Below are 13,511 nucleotides of genomic sequence, written 5' to 3'. Positions count from 1 at the left end.
AGGTTCTGTGCAAGAGCAGGCAGTGCTCTTAACCACTGTGGCATCTCTCTGACTTCTTTTCCTAAGTTCTTACTGACATGCATTTGCTGTCCACGATGCTGGATTCTACATTTTCACATAGCATGTAATATGCTTTCTGCACATTTCCTCCTTGGCTCCTCTGCTATATGACCCTGCTCCTGGTAGTGATGAACAAATGTCCATTTACCCCAAACAGGAAACTGACAGCAAACCAAAATAACAATAGCACTGAAGTCCAACTCAGTGAGCCAATGAGCTTATCGGAGTTACTTACAGTTGTGTAGGTGAGGGGCTGCTTACAGGAGCAAGACGTCTCAAAGCCAGTTTTATCACTGAAAGCCCACCTTGCATGGGCTCACAGAAACTGGCACCTTAGACCTCACTGCACAGCTCCTAGGAACTCAGTGCTCTAGAGAGTTCCCTTCCAGGCTGCTCGGCTGGTTGGAGTCTCCTCCAGTTTACGGCTGAGTCGCTAGAACTAACTTCTAGAGTTATCCTTCCTTGAAGAAGAATCTGAGGTAGAGGGAAGGGTCTTTGGGAGTACCATTTCCTTCAGGAGTAAGGCTTGCCATCTCTATGTGTCATCTCTAGGTTGAAGAACTGTGAGGCCACCTTTAGAGACTGGATTCTGCTTACCAGCACTCTTCAAAGGAACACACACCTGAAGGCTGTGCTACTGACAGGAGGCCCCCCAAATATTTTTGGGGTGAAGTACCTGCTGCTGAGTTACCTCAGAGAACTGATGTAAGTTTAAATTCTCTTCCTGTTGTTATCAGTTGGTAGCTCCAGGGCATCCCTAAAGAAATCCTGTGCCACAATGGTAGAAGGTAGATGTATTTAACAGGTCTTATGTTTAAATCTTATTTAAGTCTTATGGTTGATGCGATTGTGTGGGAATACAAATGAGCGTTCATGAGAATTGAAGAAGTGTGGCAGAGGGAGGGAGCACAAGATAAGGAATACCTGTGCTGGCTGATTTTGTCAACTTGACACAAATCTAGACATCTCCGGGAAGAAAAAAAATGCCCTCATCAGATTGTTCCATAGGCAAGTCTGTAGGGCACTTTCTTGATTAGTGATTGATGTGTGATCCCACTCCACTATGCCCAACCCTGAGCAGATGGTCCTGGGATCTATAAGAAAGCAGACTGAACAAGCCATGGGAAGCAAGCCAGTAAGCAACATTCCAACATGCTTTGTGTTCCCTCCCTGACTTGCCTGGATGATGGGCTGGAGGGTATAAGGTGAAATAAGCCCTTCCCTCCCCAAGTTGCTTTTGGATACAGGAATTTATCAAAGTGATAGAAACCTACCCTGTTGATTATAGGGCTCAACAGTTAAGAGAACTTGCCATTCTAGCAGAAGAGCCAAGATCAGCCTCTAGCTACCAATGTAGAAGAGCCTTTAACTCCAACTCCAGAGGATCAAATAACCTTTTCTGGCCAGTATGGTCACCTGAACTCTTGTACACATCCCCTCCATGCAGACATATATGCATAATTTAAAAATAAAATTAATCTTTTAAGGGTATTGCAGTGGTTTGAATAAAATGTCCCCCATAGGCCAATAGGGAGTGTGGCATTGTTAGAATAGATGTGGCTTTGATGGAGGAGGTGTGTCACTAGCTTTGAGGTCTCAGAAGTTCAAGCCAGTTGTTTCCTGCTGTGGATCAAGATGCAGAACTCTCAGCTCCTTCTCCAGTACCATAACTGCCTGCACACTGCTGTGCTCCCCAACATGATGATAATTGGCCGAACCTCTGAACTATAAGCCAGCCCCAATTAAATGCTTGCCGTGATCATGGTGTTTCTTCAGGGTGATAGAACCCCTGAGACAGGTATATACTTATACCTAATACCCTAGACCATATCATTATGAGCTCTGTGTGTCCTCCATCCAATGAACGTAACAGTATTATCATTACTGTGTTCTCCCCTCTCTGTGCCTATCAACTGTCTTGAATACAACTGAACAGGCTAGAATCTTTTAACTCCATGGCAGAACTATACACACTTATCCTTAAACAGGATGGCACACAGACACACGGGTTTCTATTATCTAACATTTTACATAGACGGTGGCATCTGCTGTCCTTCCTTTTTAATCAGTAGGTTTTTGGGTTTGGGGTTTTTTGGTTTGCCGTTTTTGTTTGTTTGTTTGGTTGGTTGGTTTGGTTTTTCGAAACTGGGTTTTTCTGTAGCTTTGGAGCCTATCCTTAAACTAGCTCTTGTAGACCAAGCTGGCCTCGAACTCACAGAGATCCGCCTGCCTCTGCCTCCTGAGTGCTGGGATTAAAAGCCTGGCTCCAACAAGCAGGTTTTAAATGGACATTTTAGAAGCAGAATTTCAGAGTTGACGAGGGCTTGTCTTCAGTCTGCAAGGTTTTTTGGCTGGCTATGCCCATTTCCAGTCCTATCGTCAATGCATAGCAAAGTTCCCAGGACTTGAAATTCTCAGTTGACTCTAGTCAGGTTTTGTCAACCTGTTGAGCAGCAAATGGCACTTTATTGTTTTAATTGATATTTCTGTCATTTTTCTGAATGATCTTATTTTCAATTATTTTTATATGTGTATTTCCAATGCATATGTATGTACCCACGCACACGCATATCATGGCACACATGAAGGTTTGGCAACAACTTGCAAGAGTCAGTTCTCTCCCAACACTATGCTGATTCCAAAGTCTAACTCAACTAATTGAGCTTGACAGCAAGAACCTTTGCCTCCCAACCATCGCATTGGCCTGATGCTCTTGCTATTCGTCGTGTTAGCCCTGATCTCTGCACTTGGCATGTCTTTCCATTTCTAATGTCTGGAATTGTGTCTCTTCCTGGGTCAACTCTCATTGAGTCGGTCACCTTTGCTGTCCTCTTTGTAAAGATTTGCTTAGTTTTATTTTACATGCTTGAGTGTTTGCCTGCATATATGTCTGCATGCACCATGCATGTCAGAAAGCAGCAGTGAATTCCCTGGATGTGGAGTTAATGGTTGTGAGCCACCATGTGGGTGCTAGGAACCAAACTTAGGTCTTCGGGAAGACCAGCCAGTGTGCTTGACTTACTGAGCCCTCTCTCTATTTCCCTCTCTGTCATACAGTTTTCCTGACCCCGTTATTCCTTCAATCTGTTATCCTCTCTTCCACAAAACCTGGAAATCCTAAGAGCTGGTGACAGAGCCGTAAGAAGCTTTCTGCTTCTAGGAGGAAAGCTCAGGTTAAAGTGACTGTTTCTCAGCATAGCACACACACACACACACACACACACATGAATGCATGCATGCACACACACACAATCAAAACAAAAAAAAAAAAGCTAGTTGTGGAAATGAATTTAAACGGTCCCTTGTCAATTGTAGGAGCCAGACTGATCAAGGATACCACGAGAAATCTCACAGAATCAACTAACCTGGGCTCATTGGAGCTCACAGAGACTGAACCAACAACCAGGGAGCCTGCACTGACCTAGGCCCTCTGTATATATGTTACAGTCATGTAGCTTGGTCTTCTTGTGGGACTTCTAATAATGGGAACAGAGGCTGTCTCCTTTCCTGACTTTTAGGATCCTGCTCCTCATACTGGGTCACCTTGTTCAGCCTCAATACACAGGAGGTGCTTAGTCTTACTGTAGCTTGATATACCATGTTTTGTTGGTACTCATGGGAGACCTGTCCTTTTCTAAACAGAAACGGGGGAGAAGTTGATGGGAGAGTAGAAACATAGGGGGGTGGGAGAGAGACAGGGAGGAGAAGAGAGAAGGGAAACTTTGGCCAGGAAGTAAAATAAATAAATAAATTTATGTTTATATGTGTATATATGGATACATATATAATATATTTTATATGCTTGTACATTAAAAACTGTCCCTTGCCTGTGCATTTCTCTTCACAGGCTGGAGAACTGCAACCTCACTGAGGACTCTTGTCAAGAAATTGCCCTCTCTCTCAGCTACAGTAAGCTGCTGACCCACCTGAGTCTGGCAGAGAACGACTTGAAGGATGAAGGATCGAGGCATATCTGGAATGCTCTAGAACATTTAATGTGTCCTTTGCAAAGACTGGTGTAAGTCTGCAAGGATTTTCTTCCTGAAACTCTGGGGGGATTAGGAGGGGGTGATCAGGAGACTCTATTATGGATTCATTTATGCGGTATGTTAAGTATTGTGATGATTTAGTTTTTCTATAATGTGTAGTCAGCTGAGAAGAGACTCTCAATGAGTGACTGTCTAGATCAGATAGTGGGCCTTTGGGCATAGTGGGCCTTTGGGCATGTCTGTGGGAGATTGTCTGATTGAGCCCATTGATTTAGGAAGACTCAGACTGAAAATGGGTATTACCATTCCCTTGACTTGGGTCCTGGACTCTATGAAAGAAGAGAAAGCGTGCTGAATACAAGCATGCATTTATATTCTGTGTGTGTGTGTGCGTGTGTATGTGTCTGTCTGTCTGTCTGTCTGTCTCTGTCTCTAAGAAAGTGAGCTGAATACAAGCATGCTACATAGCATGAATAATAAAAATCCAGAGACAGATACTGGGGTTCAAGATGAAGATCAGAAAAGCAAAGCAGCCAGCCACTGGCTCTTACCACTACCTCAGACCAAAATGGGCAGTCCTGCCTCCACAAATCCTCATACTGAGACCTATCCTCTCCCGTCTTATATTCCTCTCTAGTACTGGGATTAAAGGCAAGCACCACCGTGGCGAAGCCTCTATGGCCAACTAGTATGACTGCTGGGATTAAAGGTGTGTGCAACCACGGCCTGACCTGTATGGCTGTTTTGTGTTCTGATCTTCAGGCAAGCTTTATTTATTAAAACAAAAACAATATGCCACTATAATGCATTTATTCTCTCTCTCTCTCTCTCTCTCTCTCTCTCTCTCTCTCTCTCTCTCTCTCTCTCTTCTTGACTGTGCATTGACTAGCTGCTTCAGGTTCCAGCTACTTAGATTTTCACTGAAGCACAACTGAGGGGAGTGAACACAGCATGGGCACCGTACTCACTCAGAGGGTGATGCTGGCTAGCGTGCTGGAGTGTTGGCTGGCTTGACCTTGTGCTAAACTTATGCAAGCAACCATGGCTGCTGTGAGATGGTACCTGAGTTCCCAGTAGAGAGCAAAGTTGTTACTATTTCCATTGTGGAGGCAAATTATCTAGTCCTTAACCCAGTTCTCTGAGGTGAAGCCACAGAGTGGAAATTCTCAGATTTGAGGGACATGGAGGAGTATCAGATATTTACCGCTGGAGGAGTTGCTAGCTGGAGGTCACTGAGTCTGAAAACTAGATTGCATTCAATTCCCCTTGGTGATATCATGTATTTGCAAAGCTGTGTTTTCTGTGGTGATGTCATGGCAACAGGGATCTTACAGATTAAATGAGGGAAAAGGTACGTCCTGAAAATAGTGACCAAGTGTTAAGGTTGGCGCCAACCAAGAATGTTTAGGAACCTTTGAACTTGTGTTCCCCATCTCCTGTAGTCTGAGTGAGTGCTCTGTCTGCCTCTAAGACCAGAATGGTGCCATGAGACCGTAGGAAGAATGTCTTGTTTCTGGCACACTGCTGGGGACCAGAATGCATTTCTTTGGGGGGGGGCATTGAGACAGGGTTCTCTGTGTGGTCCAGCTGCCCTGGAATTCACTCTGTAGACCAGCCTGGCCTCGAACTCACAGAGAACCACCTTCCTCTGCCTCCCAAGTGATGGGATTAAAGGCATGTGCCCCAATCACCCAGCCAGAATGTATTCTAAATGATAGTCTGTTGGCCATTTATTTCACACAAGCAAGCATGGGTTCCTTAGATGGCTTTCCTCAGAGTTCATATTGGTCATTTTCTCCTTGATGTGTTGATGTGACCAAATTCCCAACAAGAAGATACTTGAGTGGACAAGAGTTCATTGTGGCTCATGAGTGAGGGGAATCTACATTCTTTTCTGACCTGACGGAAAAGGCATAGCATCAGGCGCATGAGGCGGCTGGGCACATTGGGTCTGTAGGCAGGAACCACAGAGCTGACAGGAAATGGGGCTCTAAAACCTTACGATTCAGCTGGCAAGATGGCAAGCCTGTCAACATGAGTTTGAGCCCAGGGACCAACGTGGTTAGAGGAGATAACCAAGTCTTGCAAATTGTCCTTTGACCTCGCTACATGTGCATTATGTCATTGCCACACACAACACACACACACACACACACACACACACACACACACACCAACTGCCTCCATTGAGTGCTATTTAAACACATAAGTGTGTGGCCCTCCATTAGAACACTGGCAACCTTCTAGCGACCACACACCCAAAGAAAAATGATTCTCCCTCTCCCTCGCTCTGCCATCAACTGCCACTAGCTCTTTGGTTGGTGGGGTTGTGTGAGCCCCTCCCTACTCTGTGCTGAATTTCTAGCTTGATCTTGTGCGGGCCACCACAGCGGCTGTGAGTTCAGGAGAACAGTCATTGTGCCGTGGCCAGAGGGCAGACACCCCTCCCATCTTCCGGTTCTTACTTGGCGTTTTCTGCCCCCCCTTCCACCATGTTCTCTGAGAAGTTAACCAAGATGTCCTAATTACTGAAACCATGGAAGAAATAAGTACAGTCCAAGAGTGATTTGGATGGTGTTTCCTGACAGGCTGAGGCAGTGTTCTTTGACTTCAGCATGCTGTAAATATATGACGTCACCTCTCAAGAACAATAAAAGCCTGCAAAGTCTGGACCTGAGTTTCAACAGGCTGATGGACGACGGGATCATCCTACTCTGTGAAGCTCTGGCAGATGCCGACTGCAACTTGTTGGTCCTGGAGTAAGTTGTCTCGATTTTCCCAGCATCTCCGTCTCTACCCCTAGCCCTGAGGTTAGGAACTTCTGCAGCCATGTCTGTTGTAAGATAACAGCTGCTAAGGGTCTGACTCTTTCCCAGCAAAGTCTCAACTCCCTGAGCCATCTCACTAGACCCTCATTCCCTCCCCTGAATAATCGCCCTGCGGACCCTAGTGCATAGCAGGGATGTGCAGCCTGCTTCAGCTGCGGTGGGATTCAGGTCTGTGTGCTCTGTGTGAGATGAGCCCTTAGACATCTGAGGACATAGTGACTTCCCTTCTGTCTATTTCTGGGTTTTGCTTTGGTGTGTGTGTGTGTGTGTGTGTGTGCGTGTGTGTGTGTGTTTTGTTGCTGGGTTTTTTTTTGTTGTTGTATTTTTGAGACAGGGTTTCTCTGTGTCTTTGGAGCCTGTCCTGGAACTCGCTGTAGACCAGGCTGGCCAAAACTCACAGAAATTGCCCATCTCTGTCTCCCTGAGTGCTGGGATTAAAGGCGTGCGCCAGCACCGCCCAGCCCTTCTATTTCTGCCCCACAGGCTGGAACAGTGTTGGTTCACCTCCGCCTCTTGCCACACTCTGGCATCCATGCTCTGTAGGAACAGGAAGCTGAGGTACCTGGACCTGAGCAAGAACATTATCAGAATCAATGGCATGCTGACCTTGGCCCTGGAGTTCTTCAGACAGGGGCGGGCAGAAGAGGTCGTACTGTAAGTTCCATGGGAACCAAAGAGACTCAGTAGCCATTGGGAAGAGGTTTTTTTTGTTTGTTTGTTTGCTTGTTTTGGGGGGTGTTTTGTTGTTGTTGTTTGGCTTGGTTTGGTTTTTTGAGACAGGGTTTCTTTTTTAATTTATTTGTTTTTTAAAACGATCTTTTCTCATTAACATACCTAGCCCAGTGCCACTCCCTTCCCTCCTCCCACCCCCCTGCCTTCTGACGCATCACTTTGAGGCAGAACGAGGGCCCTCCCCTCTATAGTTAGGCTGAACAAGATATCCCTCCAAAATGAATGGGCTCCAAAAAGCCAGTTCAAGAACTAGGGATAAATCCTGATCCCACCGCCAGTGACCTCAAAGACTGCCCCAACCACACGTCTTTCACCCACATTCAGAGGGTCCTATGCAAGTCCCCGCTGTCAGTCCAGAGTCATTGAGCTCCCACTAGCTCAGGTCAGGTATTTCTGTGGGTATCCATATCATGGTCTTGACCCCTTTGGTCTTGTTATTGCTCCTTCCTCTTGGGCTGGTCTCTGGGAGCTCAGCCCAGTGCTTCCCTGTGAATCTCTGCCTCTGCTTCCATCAGTTTCTATGGTGACAATTAAGGTAGTCATCAATCTGATTACAGGGAAAGGCCAGTTCAGGCACCCTCTCCACTCTTGCTTAGAATCTTATCTGGGGCCATCCTTGTGGATTCCTGGGAATTTCCCTAGTGCCAGGTTTCCCACTGGCCTCATATTGGCTTCCTCAGTCAAGATATCTCTTTCCTTGCTCTCCCTCTTTGTCCTTCCCCCATGTTGACCATCCTGTTCCCTCAAGTTCTCTTTCCCCCTCCCCTTCTCTCTTCTCCTCCTCTTCCACCCTCCCTTCCCCCACCCCACGCTCCCAATTTTCCCAGGAGATCTTGTCTATTTACCCTTCCCTGAGGGATCCATGTATGTCAAGATGGGGTTTCTTGGTGGCTTTGGAGCCTGTCTGGGAACTCACTCTGTAGACCAGACTGGCCTTGAGTTTGTTGGGTGTTTTTTTTCCTTTTTTTCCTTTTCTTTTTTTCTTTTTCTTTTTTTTTTTGACTTTAAAGAAAATTCAGAAAGCTAATATGTCATTTTGTCACAAAACAGTGTTCTGATCTCATTTCCCTGAGTTCCTCAGTGGCTGGATTCTCCAGGGAGCTCTCTTCCCAATGTCTAGTGGAGCTTCCTCCCTAAATTTCCCAATCCTATTGGTTCAGGGCACAGGGCCTCCTCTAATGTACATCCTCCTTTTCTGATGTCCGGTTAGGCAGACGGCCGATTTCCCAACCCTAGGATGAACTGAGAGCACCTAGACAGCAAGCAGGTACCTGCTGCCAGCTAACGAAGGCGGGGCATCGGGGCCCCTTTATCTGCTTCTCTCATGAGCTCTTGCTAAACAAATGGACTGTAATGCCCTGTTTCTTACAGGCCTTAGTAGGTCTCCTATGCACAAACACAACTCAACATCTCCTGTGTAGGGTGAGATGCACCATGGGTGTGGCTGGAAGACTGACCGGTTCCTGGGAACTCCCAGCCCCCTTCATGTGCCATTTAAACCAGCCTCCTGTGTGATGGGAAAGGGGTCTGTGTTCTCCTGATTGCTATGCTCTCTCTTTTCATCCTTTCCTTTCTGTTTCTTTCATTTTTTTCTGGTTTTTGCCCCCTTTTGTTTCTATGTATCCCTGGGTGGATTTAGCCTCATATTCCCCTGCCTCAAGCACCCTGAGCACCAGGTTGATATGTCATGAGTTAACATGCCCCTCTCTTCATCCCAAGTTTTAGACTGAGTTGTTATTATTTTATTACTTATACTGTTCACCAGCTGAGTGACTGTCAATCACCTTGTCTGCCTTTGTGCCTCAGTTTCCCTGTCTGTAGGTAGGATTTGAGTGGGTTCTTCATCCATGAGATTTCAGGATTATTATGGGGAGTGTACATGCGAGAGACCAAGCACTGACATGTTGTCATCCAGGGGTGGATGTGGGCGCAGGTGTCATTGCAACCGATGCCTTCAGCGCCCATACTGTGCAGCAAATTACCTCAATATGTTTTCACCTAAAGAAGTAAGCAGACTTTTTGATGGGTGTTGCGGGAGGTCCTTCCGCTCCTCCAGCCAATAGCCGCTGAGATACCAGCCCATTGGGGCGTGGTCTCTCTCCCTTTAAAAAAGAAGCCACTTCCCTCCTCCCGCTCTCTTACTTCCTGCTCCGCTTCCGGCGACTAGACTCCCTTCCTGATTGCACAGAGGGCTGTTGTCTGGGACGGTGATCTGTAAGTTTTTTCCCCTTTAAATAAATAACCACTATATTAATCATAATTCCAAACTAGCGTGGGATTGTTTGTGACTTACGCCTTCGCCTTCAGATGGGCAAAGCCACAGAGCTGTCTGACCAGCCATTCAGATCAGGGTGTCTCACTGGGTCTCAGTGAGGCTGTTGCCTAGGATGTGATGGGAGCCGGGAATTTGCTATTGGCACATGTGCCATTGGCCAGAGGCCAGGAATCTGCTGTTCACACGTGTGGCCATTGGCCAGAGGCCTGTGCTGTTCTATAGGGTAACTCATGACATTAGCTAGTTTCTTCCAGAATGCATGACAAGAGAGATGTACAGAAACATAGCGAGACAGACACATGGAAACAGATTCGGAGAAACATGGAGAGAGAGAGAGAGAGAGAGAGAGAGGGAGGGAGGAAGATACCAAGAAAGACAGAGAGAAACACAGAGGCAGAGATAGACAGCAGAGAGAAACAGAGAGATGCAAAGAGACACAGAAACCAAGAGATAGACACAGAGAAAGACATTTAACAGAGACACGTGAGGCAGAGATAGAAAGACAGACATGCATACAGAGACACGGAAGGAGACAAGCAGAGACGGGGCATGTGCAGGAGCCTGCTCCCAGGGTTCCTGGACTGGGGGAACGCAAAGACTAAGAAAATGCCAGATGAATGCCGGGCGATGGTGGCGCATGCCTTTAATCCCAGCACTCGGGAGGCAGAGGCAGGCGGATCTCTGTGAGTTCGAGACCAGCCTGGTCTACAGAGCTAGTTCCAGGACAGGCTCCAAAGCCACAGAGAAACCTTGTCTCGAAAAACCAAAAAAAAAAAAAAAAAAAAAAAAAAAAGAAAATGCCAGATGAAAGAAACTGAGACAGAAAACAAAGGACGGGACCGGGAGGCTGCTTGGTCATTGCCAAAACAGCCGAACAGGTCGAAGTTTGTTTTAGAACTTGCTTATATACAAAGGCAGAACAAAGCACAGCACAGATGGTCAGTCAGTGTCTATCCACAAGACTATTCCTGCCCGTGGGTGAGCAGTCTTCCAGCTAACATGTGCTTGCTGTTCGGAAGCAGCCTCACTTTCTTTTTTTTTTAATTAATTAATTTATTTATTATGAATACAATGTTCTGCTGGCATGTATCCCTGAAGGTCAGAATTGGACACCAGATCTCATTGCAGATGGTTGTGAGCCACCATGTGGTTGCTGGGAACCAAACTCAGGACCTCTGGAAGAACAGTCAGTGCTCTTAACCACTGGGCCACCTCTCCAGCCCTCAGCCTCACTTTCTAACTTGATGTTCCTGAGGTTTGGTGTCAGCCGTGTTCTTTCTACTAGATAGAATGTTCTTTCCTTGTGGGCAAAATGCTCTTTCCCATGAGCTAAATCAGAAATCTCTCACAGTCCTTGAGATTATTGGGGAAAGCAGAGCAGGCAAGCTTGAACTCAAATGACTTATAAGTCAAAACTGACTCCAAATGGAAACTGAGTCACACATGAGCTCCCGCATAGAGGAAGACACACAGGGATAGAGATGTAGAGAGACACGGGGAAAGATGGATGGAGCTGAGACAGAGAAACACGCAGAGAGACACACAGGGAGACAAAAACATGGATACAGGGACGCAGAGACACAAAGAAAGAGACCCATGAAGGTAGAGACTCACAGGTGTGCATAAAGAGTCATAGAGAAAGAGACACAGAGAAACATGGGAAAAAGCCAGAGATGGCCACAGAGAAACACAAAGACATAAAGAGGTGGTATAGATATGCATAGAAACATATGGCCAGAGTGAGACCTGTATAGACTCACAAAGGTACACACAGAGAGACAGATTGACAAGGACAGAGAAACAGATGCATAGAGACAAAGAGAGTGGCTGAGAGCTAAAAGGCATGCGGCACGTAAAACTCAACACACAGAGGAAGACACAGAGGCAGGGAGATAGAGACACATATATAGTGACAGACAGAGATGGGAACATGTATATACACAGAGACACAGAGAGAGACAGCCACATGGAGACAGAGACGCAGGGAGACAGACACACAGATATGGAGCTAGAAAAGAGACGAGACAGACACAGCTAGGCAAAAAGCCAGAAGGCAACAGACCTTTATAACTTTCAGTGTGCACCCTGTACATCTGCTTTATTCTATTGGTCATTCAGGCCAGCCCTGGTCTACCAGGACGTGAATGGCAGGATAGTCCCTGGGCTATGGGGGGCGGAGGGCACAAGATGGGACACTGCTTACTATGTGTCCCAAGCAGGTGGGTCACTGCACAGGACTTCAGGCCGAGAACGACTTACAGAGATCTTCCCCTCTGCCCACCCCCCATTCCAGGTGACAGGACGAAAGGCCCAGGCCACTACAAAAGCCAAGTCTCTGTAGGTGTTTATTTAGCTCCAGCCTCACACTGGTCTCCTGCGTGGCAACTTCCTGTGCTAGAGTTTTTTGTGGCTTTTCTGGGATTGCTTCACAATCTTTGTTTGTTTGTTTGTTTGTTTTGTTTTTTTGAGACAGGGTTTCTCTGTGGTTTTGGAGCCTGTCCTGGAACTCACTCTGTAGACCAGGCTGGCCTGGAACTCACAGAGATCCACCTGCCTCTGCCTCCCAAGTGCTGGGATTAAAGGCGTGCACCATCACCACCTACCTACTTTGCAGTCTTAAATGTCAAATACCAAGCCTTGTTTTCTGTGCCCTTCCCAGGAAGAAGAAATCAAATAAAAGCCTAGACATGTACACAAGACTAAAGGGCCCAGAGGTAGAGAGTGACCATCTGAAGATCGTGGAAGACTGGAACTCTTGCTACCTCAAGATGCTATGAGGCCCTCGGGACACATTCTTTCTAATTAAAATGGAAGCAGTGCCTGGTTTGCAGGGCCTTTGTCTGGAACAGCCCAGTTTGTGCTGGGGCGTGTGTGGCCCTCCAGGTTAGGGGCTATCACTATGTTCATAAGCAGATCAGACACTTAAGTGGGACCAGGTGGTTAGGAGGGTTGGGAAATGCCTGTTTTACCCGCTGGGAGAAATAAATTAAACGTGTGTGCAATGATGCAGTGTGAGCAAGTGTTCATTTACCAGTTGCCTGGCACATGCGCTATTCAGAAGAAAGAAACCTGTTCCTTGTCTGAAAGTGGCTGCTATAGGAGATTTCCAAGGGAAGTGACTCCAGGGTGTTTAAGAAGGTCACAGAAACAGAGAGATATAGAGCTACAGAAGCAAAGAGATACAGAGTCAGAAAACTAAAAAGACTCAAAAGAACCAAGAAAATGGAAGACATGTAAAGAGACACAACAGAAAGACTTACAAGTGAGGAGGCAGAGATAGGGAGACAAAGACACATGAGGAGAAAGAAAAAAGTAGAAGACACAGACAGACACACCCATAAAAGACACGGGCACCCACAGAGGCAGAGATACACAGGGCCAAGGGCTTCCACAAAAGTGATATGTCACTACTGTGTGTGACCTACCTGAGACATTAACAAAGCCAGCAAACAGCGAGACACCTGTGTGTCCATGTTGATGGCCACTGAACTCCATCATGGGGCTGCCGAGATGGCTCAGAGGGTAAAGTGCCTGCTGGTCTCCATCTCGCCATTCTCCTGCCTCAGCCTCCTCCTGGGTCCCAGGTTTATGTACTCAGAAGTAGTGCAATTACATCATAGTGTAGTT

The 13,511-nt window shown here is 46.6% G+C and overlaps 1 protein-coding gene across 1 annotated transcript in view; it reads left to right on the top strand.

The window, feature by feature from the left end:
- The window catches only part of Nlrp8 (NLR family pyrin domain containing 8), a 28,342-nt gene extending 15,681 nt beyond the window's left edge, over positions 1-12,661 (top strand). Inside the window, 5 exon segments of the mRNA XM_057760719.1 lie at positions 613-765; positions 3,908-4,078; positions 6,638-6,808; positions 7,361-7,531; positions 12,544-12,661. Of these exon segments, the coding sequence (XP_057616702.1) occupies positions 613-765; positions 3,908-4,078; positions 6,638-6,808; positions 7,361-7,531; positions 12,544-12,661 (784 nt within the window).
- The last annotated feature ends 850 nt before the right edge of the window (positions 12,662-13,511 follow it).

The sequence above is a fragment of the Chionomys nivalis genome, chromosome 2 (genome assembly GCF_950005125.1).
Source record: "Chionomys nivalis chromosome 2, mChiNiv1.1, whole genome shotgun sequence".
NCBI lineage: Eukaryota > Metazoa > Chordata > Mammalia > Rodentia > Cricetidae > Chionomys > Chionomys nivalis.
This window is presented reverse-complemented; position numbering and strand designations above follow the sequence as displayed.